The 12,091-nt window shown below is 42.2% G+C and overlaps 1 protein-coding gene across 2 annotated transcripts in view; it reads left to right on the top strand.

The window, feature by feature from the left end:
• Nucleotides 1-12,091, top strand: part of Reck (reversion inducing cysteine rich protein with kazal motifs) — a 68,338-nt gene that overhangs the window by 38,848 nt on the left and 17,399 nt on the right. For both annotated transcript variants that reach the window (XM_048420231.3, XM_048420232.3), the window contains 4 exons: nt 2,697-2,876; nt 6,332-6,544; nt 8,807-8,943; nt 10,915-11,055. In XM_048420231.3, the coding sequence (XP_048276188.1) occupies nt 2,697-2,876; nt 6,332-6,544; nt 8,807-8,943; nt 10,915-11,055 (671 nt within the window). The remainder of the gene's footprint in view (nt 1-2,696; nt 2,877-6,331; nt 6,545-8,806; nt 8,944-10,914; nt 11,056-12,091) is intronic.

Raw genomic sequence — 12,091 nt, 5'->3', positions numbered from 1 at the left:
CAAGGAAGTTTCTTTATTCATTAACCAATAAAAGCAACACATATACAGAAGGACTTCCCACACCACACCCTCTCTAGCAAGGCCATACCTTCTAATTCTTCCCAGAAGTTCTACCATCTGAGGACCAAATGTTCAAATATATGAGCCTATGGGGGGCCATTCTCATTCAAACTACCACAAGAATGTAACAGAAGTTTGAGTTATTAGAGGTATTTTGTACAGAAAGGGGCCAAACATTACTAAGATATGCTAAAGGGAAAAAAAGATACCATACATAAAACAACTCTTTTTAAATTGGATGGACCATTACAAAAAGAAACTGTGTCTAGGATAATCCATCAGACTTTACCAAGGATACAAAAAAATCAAGCAAAGACAATTAAAAGGCTTAATTGAAGTAAAGCTGGCCCTGTGACTACAGAAATGGATTCTGTATAGAAGTTAATAAAAGCATTAATGAGAGGGACACTGAATTGTTTTTGAACGTCCACAAAAATAAGTTTATTTCTGCATTGAGTTGCTAGAGCTTGGGGTGGTTTTTGTTGCTGTTTGTCCTTTGTCTGTCTGTTTTTTGTTTTGGTTTTTTAAGACAGGGTTTCTCTGTGCAGCCTTGGCTGTTCTAGAATTTACTCTGTAGACCAGGCTGGCCTCAGACTCAGAGATCTGCCTGCCTCTACTTCACAAGTGCTGGAATTAAAGGTGTGTGCCACCATGTTCAGCTTGTTTTTGGTTTTGAAGAGTTTTATTGTTTTTGTTTTAACATTTATTTAGGAGGGTCTGCTATGGTTCATGTGGAGGTCAAAGGACAACTTGAGAGTCAGTTCTCTCCTTCTATCATGCGAATCCCAGGGATTGTCAGGCTTGGCAGCAGGCCCTTTCACCTGCCAAGCCATCTAACAACTCAGGAATAGGGGGTTATGGTTTGCTGAACGCTTTCCATTTCGTCAGACTTGATCTTTCTGAAACCTTATGAGATAATTGGGGAAATTTGTATAATTTCTATTTTAAATGTTAGAAACTAACTCTGAAATGTTGAATAATCTGCTCATTGCAAATATAGGAAGTCAAAGAGGAGAGAAAATACTGGCTCCCTTCTCCTCAAAATGTGCAAACTCCCTTATGAGCCAGGTCTGGTCTGTGATACTGCAGCTCCAATGCCTTGAACAAGCACGCAGATAAAACAGCACTCGTGAACACAGGGAGAGTGGACACAGATCCCTTCTTTGGGACTTGAGAGATGGTCAGTGGTTAGGAGCACTGACTGCTCTTCCAGAGGACCCAGGTTCGATTCCCAGCACCCACATGATAGCTCACAACTGTCTGTAACTCCAGTTCCAGCAGATCTGATGTACTTTTTCTGCCAACATTAGTATCAAGCATACACATTAAAAAATAAAACAGACACAAAACTTCTTCATAGGGGTATTTATGAGAGTCAAATAACTGTGAGGACAGTGGAAATACTTACAATTTTGTATATTTCAATGATGTCAAATTTTTATAGTGAACATATATTACTTTTATAAAAACTAATAAATCCAATGTATAAAACCATTTTAATGACCTACCAGTATTGCTTATCTGTAGAAACACTTGTATTGCTTTGCAGTTGTCAAATCCTGAAGATCAAAATGTCGTGTATCAACTGTAGTAATGTGTAGAAGATTTGACTATCTTAAGGAATATAAATGGTTTAAACAAACTTTAATTGTAAACTCCATGCCCATAGTTTCTGATTCTATGGATTGAACCTAAGGTCTTAAATACCCTGGACACAGTCTCACACTGAGTTACATCCATAACCATTAAAATGCTTTTGTAGAGGAGAATTCTACCTCCTCTGGTTAGCATAACTAGGGGAGATTATACCTTTGTGGAGGTAAAACTATGTGCTTTACTGTAAGTACATACTGAAAAAAGAAGGAAAATAAGAAAGACATGAGAGAAAATAATTGTACCAGAACTAAGAATGTACAAAACACCTTAAGGGACTGTAAAATGTAGTGTTTAGCTTTCTATCAGTCATGCCAAAGGGGGTTGGATGGTTTGGGTTTTTTTTTTTGAAATTTATTTATTTATTGAAGTTTATTTATTGGTGGAGTGGGGTAGGGTGGGCACACATGCCATGAATCTCTGTAGAGTTCAGAGGTCAACTTTGTAGTTTATTCTCTCCTTCTGCCTTTATCTGGGTATTGGGGGTCAAATTCAGGTCCCCAGGCTTATGTGGTAAGCTCCTTTACCCACGCCACCATCTCTAAGTACCATTCTGTCCCATGGATGATTTTTTTAATATACACATTGGGTTACATTTTTTGTTTGTATGGCGTCTTTACCTGCATGCATGTCTGTGCACCCCATGCAAGCTTAAGGGCCCTCAGAGGCAAGAAGATTGTGTTGGGTCTCCTGGAATTGGAGTACAGGCAGTTATGAGCTGCCATGTAGATACTGGGAATCAAATCTGGGTCCCCTGGAAGAGCTCTTAATTGATGAGCCACCGCTCCAGCCACCCATGGATGATTTTTGAAAGGCCATTTTTGTGGAGAAGATTGCCTTTTCTGCCTCCAAATTCCAGGAGCTAGTTAGTTGTCCTTTTTCTTTGTGTCCCTAAAGATGAAGTTAATAGAACTGGAGTTTTGCACAGCTCAGATACTCATTAGGCTTCTCTCTAACGTTCTGCATTTATTCTCTTCTTCCAGGGAACTGTGCATGAAACTTTATAGCATGAGCTGGGGGAACACGCAGAGTTGGCAGGAGTTTGACCGCATCTGTGAATACAATCCGGTGGAGGTGTCCATGCTGACATGTCTCGCTGATGTCCGGGAACCTTGCCAGTTGGGCTGTAGGAACCTCACTTACTGTACGAACTTTAACAACAGGTAGAAAAAGTGTTATATATGAAGATGGAGATGCGCTATCATTCATTTACTTGTTTTCAGTAAATGCTACTTTCTGTTGTGCCCTTCTGGGGTAAAAGAAAGCTGTATTTCTTTTTTTTTCTTTTCTTTTCTTTTTTTTGGTTTTTCACGACGGGGTTTCTCTGTAGCTTTGGAGTCTGTCCTGGAACTAGCTCTTGTAGACTAGGCTGGAGATCTGCCTGCCTCTGCCTCCCGAGGCATGCGCCACCACCATCTGGCGAAAGCTGTATTTCTTTATGATTTCATCTTGAAATGTTCTGTCCCTTCAATGTGGCCCCTAGAAAGGAAATATGTTTGCAAAGTCTCCTCTAACCTAGAGATGCCCCAAGCTTCTGGGACTCAGAGACTGTTTGGGGCTTTCCGTCCCTTTTCCTCTCTGCACCAGTGGAAACTGCAGAACAGGTCATTTTTGTGCTCTGGACGCCCTTTTCTGTTCTCTTCAACCACTGAGATCTGTTCCAGGCTCGGATCTTGGCCCCTTTCCTCCTCTTACTATCCTTGTTATCTCAGGATACTCTGATTTGAATTGTTCTGTAAGTAATATCTTTAAATTAGGCAAGTGAGCAGATGGTGATTGCACCAGCCTGGTCTACATAGTGAAGTCAAGGACAGGTAGAGCCACATAGTGAGCTTCTGTCTTGAAAAAAAAAAAACAGCAACAAAAGGGACAATAATTCCAGTTAATAAGTATGCCACATATGTGGAATTGCTAAGGGAATAGACCTACCACAAAAACAGGACAGAGTATTTGTATTAGTATGCATTAGTTTTATATAGCCACTCCACGATATATATATATATATATATTTCAAAACATCATATTGAATGCCGTAGAGTTAGCAGTTAAAAGTGCTTTTAAAAAAGAATGTATATGAAAAAGCTAGTCCTGTGAAATATGAATTAGAACATCTGTGAATACTTCCTCAGACCCATTAGAATGGCTAGACTAAAAGACTGGCAAGTGTGCAGAGTGTGTGGGTTTTCACTCTTTCCTGCTGGGTTAAATCTGTGGCCTGTCAACTCTGTTCTGAAGTGTTTATTCACCCAAGAGACGTGAAGGCATATGTCCAGGAAAGTCTCTGTGCCAGCATTATCTGTAATCTCCCATACTGGGAGAAGACTCCAAAACATCATCAGGGGGATGAAAAAAAAAATGACAATAGTTCCAAAAGTGGAGTGGTTTACAGAAGGACAGCAAACTCCTAAGACACTCAAATATGAATGAGCTTACATCCAGCAGAGGAAACCCACTATTCTCTGTGCTTTCAGACATATGAAGTCTAAGAATAAGCAAAAGTAGTCTGTGGGGATAAGGACCAGAAACCCAGGATCATCAGGGAATATCAGCGTGGTAGAAATGCTCTGTATTGTACACAGTTCTTGCCTTTGGGGGAGAGTGTTCATTTTTGAAACAGGAACTCGGTGCGTATCCCTGGTTATTCTGGAACTCCGTATATAGACCAGATTGGCTTCAAACTGACAGAGATCACCTGTCTCTGCTCCTGAGTGTTGGGATTAGAGATACACACCATCCACCACACCCAACTTGTGTAGAGTTTTCAGTTACATAGCTGGGTACAGTCTTCAAACATTGTTGAACTAGATTCCCAACATATACATTATAATGCATATGATTAAACTCCAGCAAGTTTTTGTTGTTGTTTTATTTGTTTGAAACAAGGTCTCATGTAGCCCAGGCTGGCCTCAAACTAGCAATATATCTGAGTCTGGACTTGAAATCCTCATCCTCTTGCCTCTCCTTCCAAATATAAGAATTACAGGAATGCACTATAATGGCTGGCTTTAAAGTAGTATTTTATATGAATTTAATTAATTTTTTTCCTCATCAAAAAGTACTACCAGACACTAAACAGAAAAACCAAAGCTTTGCAGAAAGTATTTATACGACACATGTCTGACAAAGGACATGTCTGTAATGCATGAAGACCCCTTTAATCAGCTTCAACTTTTTTTCTCAGATTTTTTTATTTGTATGAGTGTTTTGCCTGCCTGTATCTGAGTACTGCAAACATGCAGTGCCTGCAGAGGCCAGAAGAAGGCATCAGAGCTCCTGGAACTAAAGTTACAGATGGTTTTGAGTCACTACATGATGCTGGGAACTGAGTCTGGGTTCTCTGCAAGAGCAGCCAGTTCTCACCTCATTGAGCCATCTCTCCAGCTCTCAGCTTTATTTTAAACATAATTTCTTTATTGATTCTTTGGGAATTTCCCAATTTAAAACCAAACCAAACCAAACAAACAAACAAAAATACTTGTTTTGCTCCTCCATCTTTCCTGCCTCTCCATTTGTCTTAGTGGCATTGGGAGCCACTGTGTGTCACGCAGTAGACCCTTTAGTCCTATCTGCTTTACTTGCAAATGTTTCTGAGTCCCTGGTCTGGTTCAAGGCCTCTGGTGTCTGGTACACCATCATCACTGGACCCTCTCTGAAACCCCTCTTGGCCCCCAGCCATGGAGATCCTGTTGGTATCCTTCACATGCTCCAGTAGGTCATAGATGAGATAGATGTTAGAGTGCAGCCCTCAACTTTTTAAAGGGCCAGAAAAAAGCATTTCACAAAAAGTAACATTTATTGGGGCTGGAGAGATGGCTCAGAGGTTAAGAGCACTGGCTGTTCTTCCAGAGGTCCTGAGTTCAATCCCCAGCAACCACATGGTGGTTCACAACCATCTATAATGGGATCTGGTGCCCTCTTCTAACAGAACACTGTATACTTAATAAATAAATAAAATCTTAAAAAGGTAACATTTATTAATAGATCATAGCTAACAACAAAAAGGAATAAAATACTTGTATATACAATAACATGGGGGTAAATCTCAAAAAGATTATGTTTTGATGGCTATTCCAGGCCCCTCAAATAGAGTATGAGTTTGCTTATATGAAAATCTAAAACAGGTTAAAGTAAATGTGATGTTCTATGCATGAGGAGTGTAAACCACAGGGTGATTTGGCAGGGCACACAGGAACTGTTTGCTGTGGTGGAAATGTTCCATTGCAAGTTTACATGCGTTTCTAGGAGCAGCTATACATTTGGCAAATCACATTGCATTTATAATATGTGCATTTTGTTTTTTATTATACCTCAGTTTTAAGGGCATAGACTCATTTATTTTGTGATATAAAACGAGATGGTCTGGGAATGTTAGTCCTTTCTAAAGCACCTTGAAGTTTTAAACCGCTTAATAAGAACTCATGTTAAATTAAAATATGCAGTCAATGACTTAATGCCACATTGAGCTTCAGATGCTTGTGGCCAGAAATCTATGATGAGTTTCATGCGCTCTCTCTTTAAGAAAATCAATTTTTCTTACTGTTTGAATTTATGAAGATTTTATTCATTGCTTCTATCTAGGAAATAATTTGTCTCAGTTCCTTCTGAATTTCTTTTTCAGGCCAACAGAACTTTTCAGGAGCTGCAATGCTCAGTCTGACCAGGGAGCCATGAATGACATGAAGCTGTGGGAGAAAGGAAGCATAAAGATGCCCTTCATCAGCATCCCTGTTCTTGATATCAAAAAGTGCCTGCCAGAAATGTGGAAGGCCATCGCGTGTTCACTGCAGATTAAGCCTTGCCATAGTAAATCCCGAGGAAGCATTATCTGCAAGTAAGTGGGTCTATCTCTGGTGATGTGGTGTGAGCTCTGACCTCCCTGATCTCTGGCAGAGCCTCTCTTTAGGACTTCCTCCCCTGTGCCCCTCAGCTTGAAGTACCTACCTTCTTGCCTGAGGCCCGCCCTGCTTGGCTCTTGTCAAATACCAGACATTCCTATGGAGTCTTCCCACATTCCATTGGCTGATACTAACTTATCCTTGGTGCAAATTCCCATAGAACTTTGTGTGTACTTTATTATGGAATTGAGCTTAAGGAACAGTTTCTAAATACCGTCAGTGCACTGTTATGCTTTATGCTTTACATCTTTATTACATTTATTTTCATTTGTATACCTGTCACAGAGTGTACAGACATCAGAGGACAATTCGAGGATCCCAGGGACTGAATTCAGCCTTCACAGCAGGCACCTTTATGGCAAGCCATCTTGCTGGCCCCGTATTTATACTTTTAAAAGCACTTTTACATTAGAGAGAGTGAGGGAGAATCTGAAAGAATAAGATACCTCGGTGAGAGTGTGGTAGCTTCCTGGGATCAAGCTCAAGTTGTTCTTCAGGCTTGGTGCACAGCACCTCTACCCACTCGGCTATCTCAGGCTCTTCTATAGTTTTAATTGTGTTCTTGTCTGTTTGTCGTAGGAATTTACTTTCTGGGCCATTGTCTTTTTTCCTCTTTGCTCTTTCTCCTTTGTAGCATGATTAATAAAAGCCTAGAAACAGAAATTGGGAGTTCAACTTGAAGGTCAGAAAAGCAAATCAGCCAACCACTGGCTCTTACCTATGCCTCAGTCCAAAATGGTGATCCTGCCTCCAGGAATCTCAGAATGAGACTGTGTCTATGAGCTGTCTCCTCCCATTTTATATTCCTCTCTAGGACTGGGATTAAAGGCATGCACTGTCTGGTTTCTATGGCAAACTAGTATGGCTGCTGGGATTAAAGGTGTGTGTTACCATATCCTGGTCTGTAAGGCTGACCAGTGGGGCTATTTTACTTTTCTGATCCTTAGGCAAGCTTTATTTATTAAAGTACAAATGAAATGCCACTACAGTCCTTTGCAGCTCCTACTATATATTTATTATTATCCTGTAAATGCTTGATGAGCGAGAGGGTTAGTGAGTAGCCATTAGGTCCTGTTCCTAGTAAACAGTTTGGAATGGTTTCCTTAGGAAATCTAAGCAAAGCCAAGATGGCAACTGCCCGAGTGGGTGAAGCCAGAGCGCTAGCTACACGGGGCCTCAGCTGCTCTCTAAGCACCTGTTTTCTAAGACCAAGGTGGTACTGAGCCCTAAACCCTTCGTGTGGGGCTCAGTTCACATTAACAGGGTCCAGATCAGTTTTTTTTTCCTTATTTGATTTAGTTTTGATTTTGGAGTCTTACTGTGTCACTCTGTAGTCCAGGCTGGCCTTGAACTCATGGCAACGCCCTGCCTTGGCCTCCTGAGCTCTGGGAGTACAGACAGGAGCTATCATGCCTGGCTCCTGATCACTTTTCTGACGTGACTTGAGAATGAGCAGAGTAAGGGAGAGGCTGAGGTGTAACTCTGAGAAGGCCCCAGGTACTCTTAGAAAACCTTCCACCAGGGGACCAGACCCTTACTCAAGACTAAAGGAAAATAGTAAAGGGTTATTTATTTAATGTGTGGGAATATTTTGCCTACATATATGTATATGCACCACATGTGTGTCAGGTGCTCACAGAACTATATACCTCTGGAAACATACATCAGAAGAAGACATTGGATCCCCTAGAACTGGGGTTGCAGGTGGTTTTGAACCACCATGTAGGCACCAGGAACTGAACCCTTGTCCTCTGTAAGAGCAGCAAGTACTCTTAACTGTGGAGCCGTCTTTCTAGCCCCTAGACTAAGGAGAGTTTTAAAGTCGTTAAGGCCTAGCACCTTGATGTTGGTGACTAGAAGGCATTCGAGTGAGAAGGAAGCAAGGGAAGCAGCTGACAGGGCCGGAGACTAGGGCTGCCTTTGAAGCACGCTAGCCTAGCTCAGCTTCCTCTTAAAGGTGGGAAAAGCTACACCATGCTTGGAGCAGTAACTAATTTTTGAACAAGGCCTTTGATCTCAGATTACAGGAAGTTAGCTTTGAACTTGCTGTGCAGCTGGAAGGTCACCAGCCTCACTCCTGACCAGCTGGGGGAACTTGCTAAAGGAAAACTCCTCTGGAGAAGTTTCAGAAACAGTCCTGACCAGACAGCAGGAGGCAGTGCTATGAACCCACAATGCACATGCGTTTTTCTTTTAAGATCAGATTGTGTAGAGATTCTCAAGAAATGTGGAGACCAGAACAAATTCCCTGAAGACCACACGGCTGAAAGTATCTGTGAGTTTCTGTCCCCTGCAGACGACCTGGAGAACTGTATCCCTCTGGATACGTACCTCAGTAAGTAGTGTGTGGATACGTACCTCAGTTAGTGTGTCGGCTTCAAGGGCTTCTCTCACCCCTGCCCTTGCCCTTGCCTTAGATGAGATCCTGTGTGTGGTGCTGCCAGCCCCATTAGGTACTTCTCTTGTGGCAGAAATACTCACTCAAAGCATTTTAAAGGAAGAGGGTGTATCTGGCTCACAGTCTGAGGATACGAGGGCAGCATGGTGGCAGGGGTATGAGGCAGGAGATCTGATTGGGAAGCAGAGAGGTGATGCTTAGCTCACTTCTCTTCTTCAACCCAGGACCCCAGTTTATGGCATGGTGCTGTCCAATAGGGAGGGTCTAATCTCTCTCTCAGGAGTCCAGAGGTTTGTCTCCTAGGTGATTAGATCCTGTCAAGTTAGCACTGTCATCTTAAAATTTGTAAGCAGAAGTTGTATTTTATCTTTCGGAGGAAGTATGAACTTTTTACCAGTCAGGAGTTCTAAAGAGCAAAGTGGAGGACAGCATTCTCAGAAATCATTATTTCTCATGATATCACCAGAACATTAAACTTCCCCTAGGAAGCTGTCAGCTTTTGTCATCAGGAGCTGAGCCCGGCTGAGTTCCTAAGGGAAACGGAGCTTGCCTCACTACTTGAGCTTCTTCCTGCCAGATGCTTCTGCAAGAGAGCTGGTCCCTCATGAAGGGATTCCAGGAGCTCAAGACAGCAGAGAGAGCAGTGGGAAAAAAATTAGTGTTCCGGCTGCCACCAGGGGGCAGCAGTGCCGTAAGCTGGCTGGCCAACAAGAAGCCTGCTTGCTGCCTTTCCCCCTTATGATTAAGCCCAGCTGCCGTTAACAGAACTGATGGAAGCACAGAAAGCCCAGAGGGAGCAGTCCAGGATGTTTCTGGTGGCATCAACACCAGGAATCAGGCCTTTCACCTTTCTCCGCTCTGCTCAGATTTACTTCATGGACTTTACCTTCACACCATGGCTGCTGACGTTTTACCCAGCTTACTGTAGTTGATAAATGGGAAGAAAGATGAGAAGCAACTTCTTAACTTCGGGACACCTGTAATTGTATGGAAAAACTCAGATGGGTGATCTTTTTAGCTTTGGACCCATGACCCTGAATAAAATTAAGAATCGATTAACAAAAGAGAAGAGAGGGTGGTGAATTTTTAGCTGGCAGTATCTGTTAGGTTCTCTCAAGATAAAAAGACCATGTCCCCTAACTTTTGTGACCAGTACTGAAAAAAGAGCATTCAAGGTGGGAACCCCTTGTGGCCTGGGAAGTTCTCCTGGAAACCTGAACAGAGTGGTGGGGCCGGTGAGCCGCGCCTGCAGTTAGTTCTGCTGAGTCTGAGTGGGCTGAGCATCAAGGAAGCAAACCAACGTGTTCATAGCCCTAGCGGCTTAGAGCAGTGGGGTCTGCAGAGGAGGCTGATTCAGCAGGAGAGACCCGAAGGGTGCTCTAGTTTGAACAGCAGCGCTCTTTAAATCACAAGCGCTTGAGTGCTCCTCTTCCTCGACAGGGTTTCAGAAGGTAAATAGAATTATGTTCTGGGGTTCATGTTGATGTAATTATCATTTAATGTCCTTCACAGTGCAAAAGTATCCCTCCTTACACATAAATACATGCTTGATTGCCATATCCCAAAAATGTCTCATCTCTGAACTGCTTACCACTTAAGTTACATGAGTTATCTTATTTCTTCCAGATATTAGCCCATGTTAGCTTCTCTGTTTTGTCCACTACTATCTAGTACCCAGGATCTTCTAAGTGTATTGGAGGTGTCCCATTAGTAAATAAGTGCTTGGCTGTGTTGTAATAAACTGATGAATGATGAGGAAATCCAGTGTTTAGTTAGGGCTTGTCAAAATCAGGCCTTGCTCTGTGCCTGTGAGCCCTCCATTTATTCAGCCACAAGGAAGCCAGATAACATGGAGACTTGGTATTTATTCTTTTAGATTGGTACACTGATCTGTTTGGGGTTTTTCAGGGCCAAGTGCTTTAGGTAACATCATAGAAGAAGTGACTCATCCCTGTAACCCAAATCCTTGCCCAGCCAATGAGCTCTGTGAAGTGAACCGAAAAGGGTGTCCGTCTGGAGATCCCTGCCTTCCATATTCTTGTGTTCAAGGTAAGGGATGGAGGCTATAGGAGTGAGGTGGGCATGGCACATGCTGCTGGTATTTTCTTATTAGAGTTGTCATTACACCCAGGTTGCAGGGACTTTTTCTGTATTTTCCTGTAATGTTTAAGCATTTCCCATGAAAAATGTATTTATTCAAACAAAGACACATAGAAGTTGTCATTTCAATTGTAGGCTGATGCTGTCAATGCAAGTTATAGGATCTCAACTACAGAAGAAAAGAGAAGCTTGAGCCAGTGCTTTGTGCCTTCTCATCCCTGCCGGCAGACTATCCATTGTTCTTCTCTGCAGCACATGGAGGAGTGCTGTGCTCACTGTGACTGTAGCTCTGCAGGAGAGTGTTTGCCTAATGTGCAAAGCCTTGGAAACTCATTCCCCAGCACCACAAAAACAGAACAGTCTTGATGTGCGCATGCATTCCTATAATCCCAGTGCTTGGGAGATAGATGTTAAAGTTTCCAGAGTTCAAGGTTGCCTCCAGCTGCAGAATGGATTTGAGGCCTTGCCTGAGCAACATGAGAGCCTATTTCAATAAAAATAAAAAGATTAATGTTATGTTGAAATGCATACAAACAGCTGGATGTGGTTGTGCACCCTTTTAATCCCAGCACTCAGGAGGCAGAGGCAAGTGGATCTGTGAGTTCAAGGACAGCCTGGTCTACAGAGTGAGTTCTAGGACAGCCAGGGCTACATAATGAGACCTTGTCTCAAAAAAACAAAAAACAACAACAAAACAAACAAAATCATAAGAAATGCAGACAAGTAATTGTTTTGTTTCATATTACATATTAGTGGGCCTTTTGAGGCCCTTGTACACTATAGGGATGTGCTTGACCACTGAGTCCCATATTTAGCCCCTGAAAAATATAGTTCAGAGAATTTTGATAGCCTTTACCTCTGTCGCTTGTTCCGAATTTAGTTGTAGTAACGTTGTGATTCTTTCTTATCTATTTCTATGTTGAAGATGTTTATCATGTTAGAATCAACATTTTAAAATCTTAGAAGTAAAAAGGAGCAAAACATG

This window comes from Myodes glareolus, chromosome 16, assembly GCF_982192425.1.
Source record: "Myodes glareolus chromosome 16, mMyoGla1.1, whole genome shotgun sequence".
NCBI lineage: Eukaryota > Metazoa > Chordata > Mammalia > Rodentia > Cricetidae > Myodes > Myodes glareolus.
Note: the sequence above shows the minus strand (reverse complement) of the source record. Positions and strands in the feature narration are given on the sequence as shown.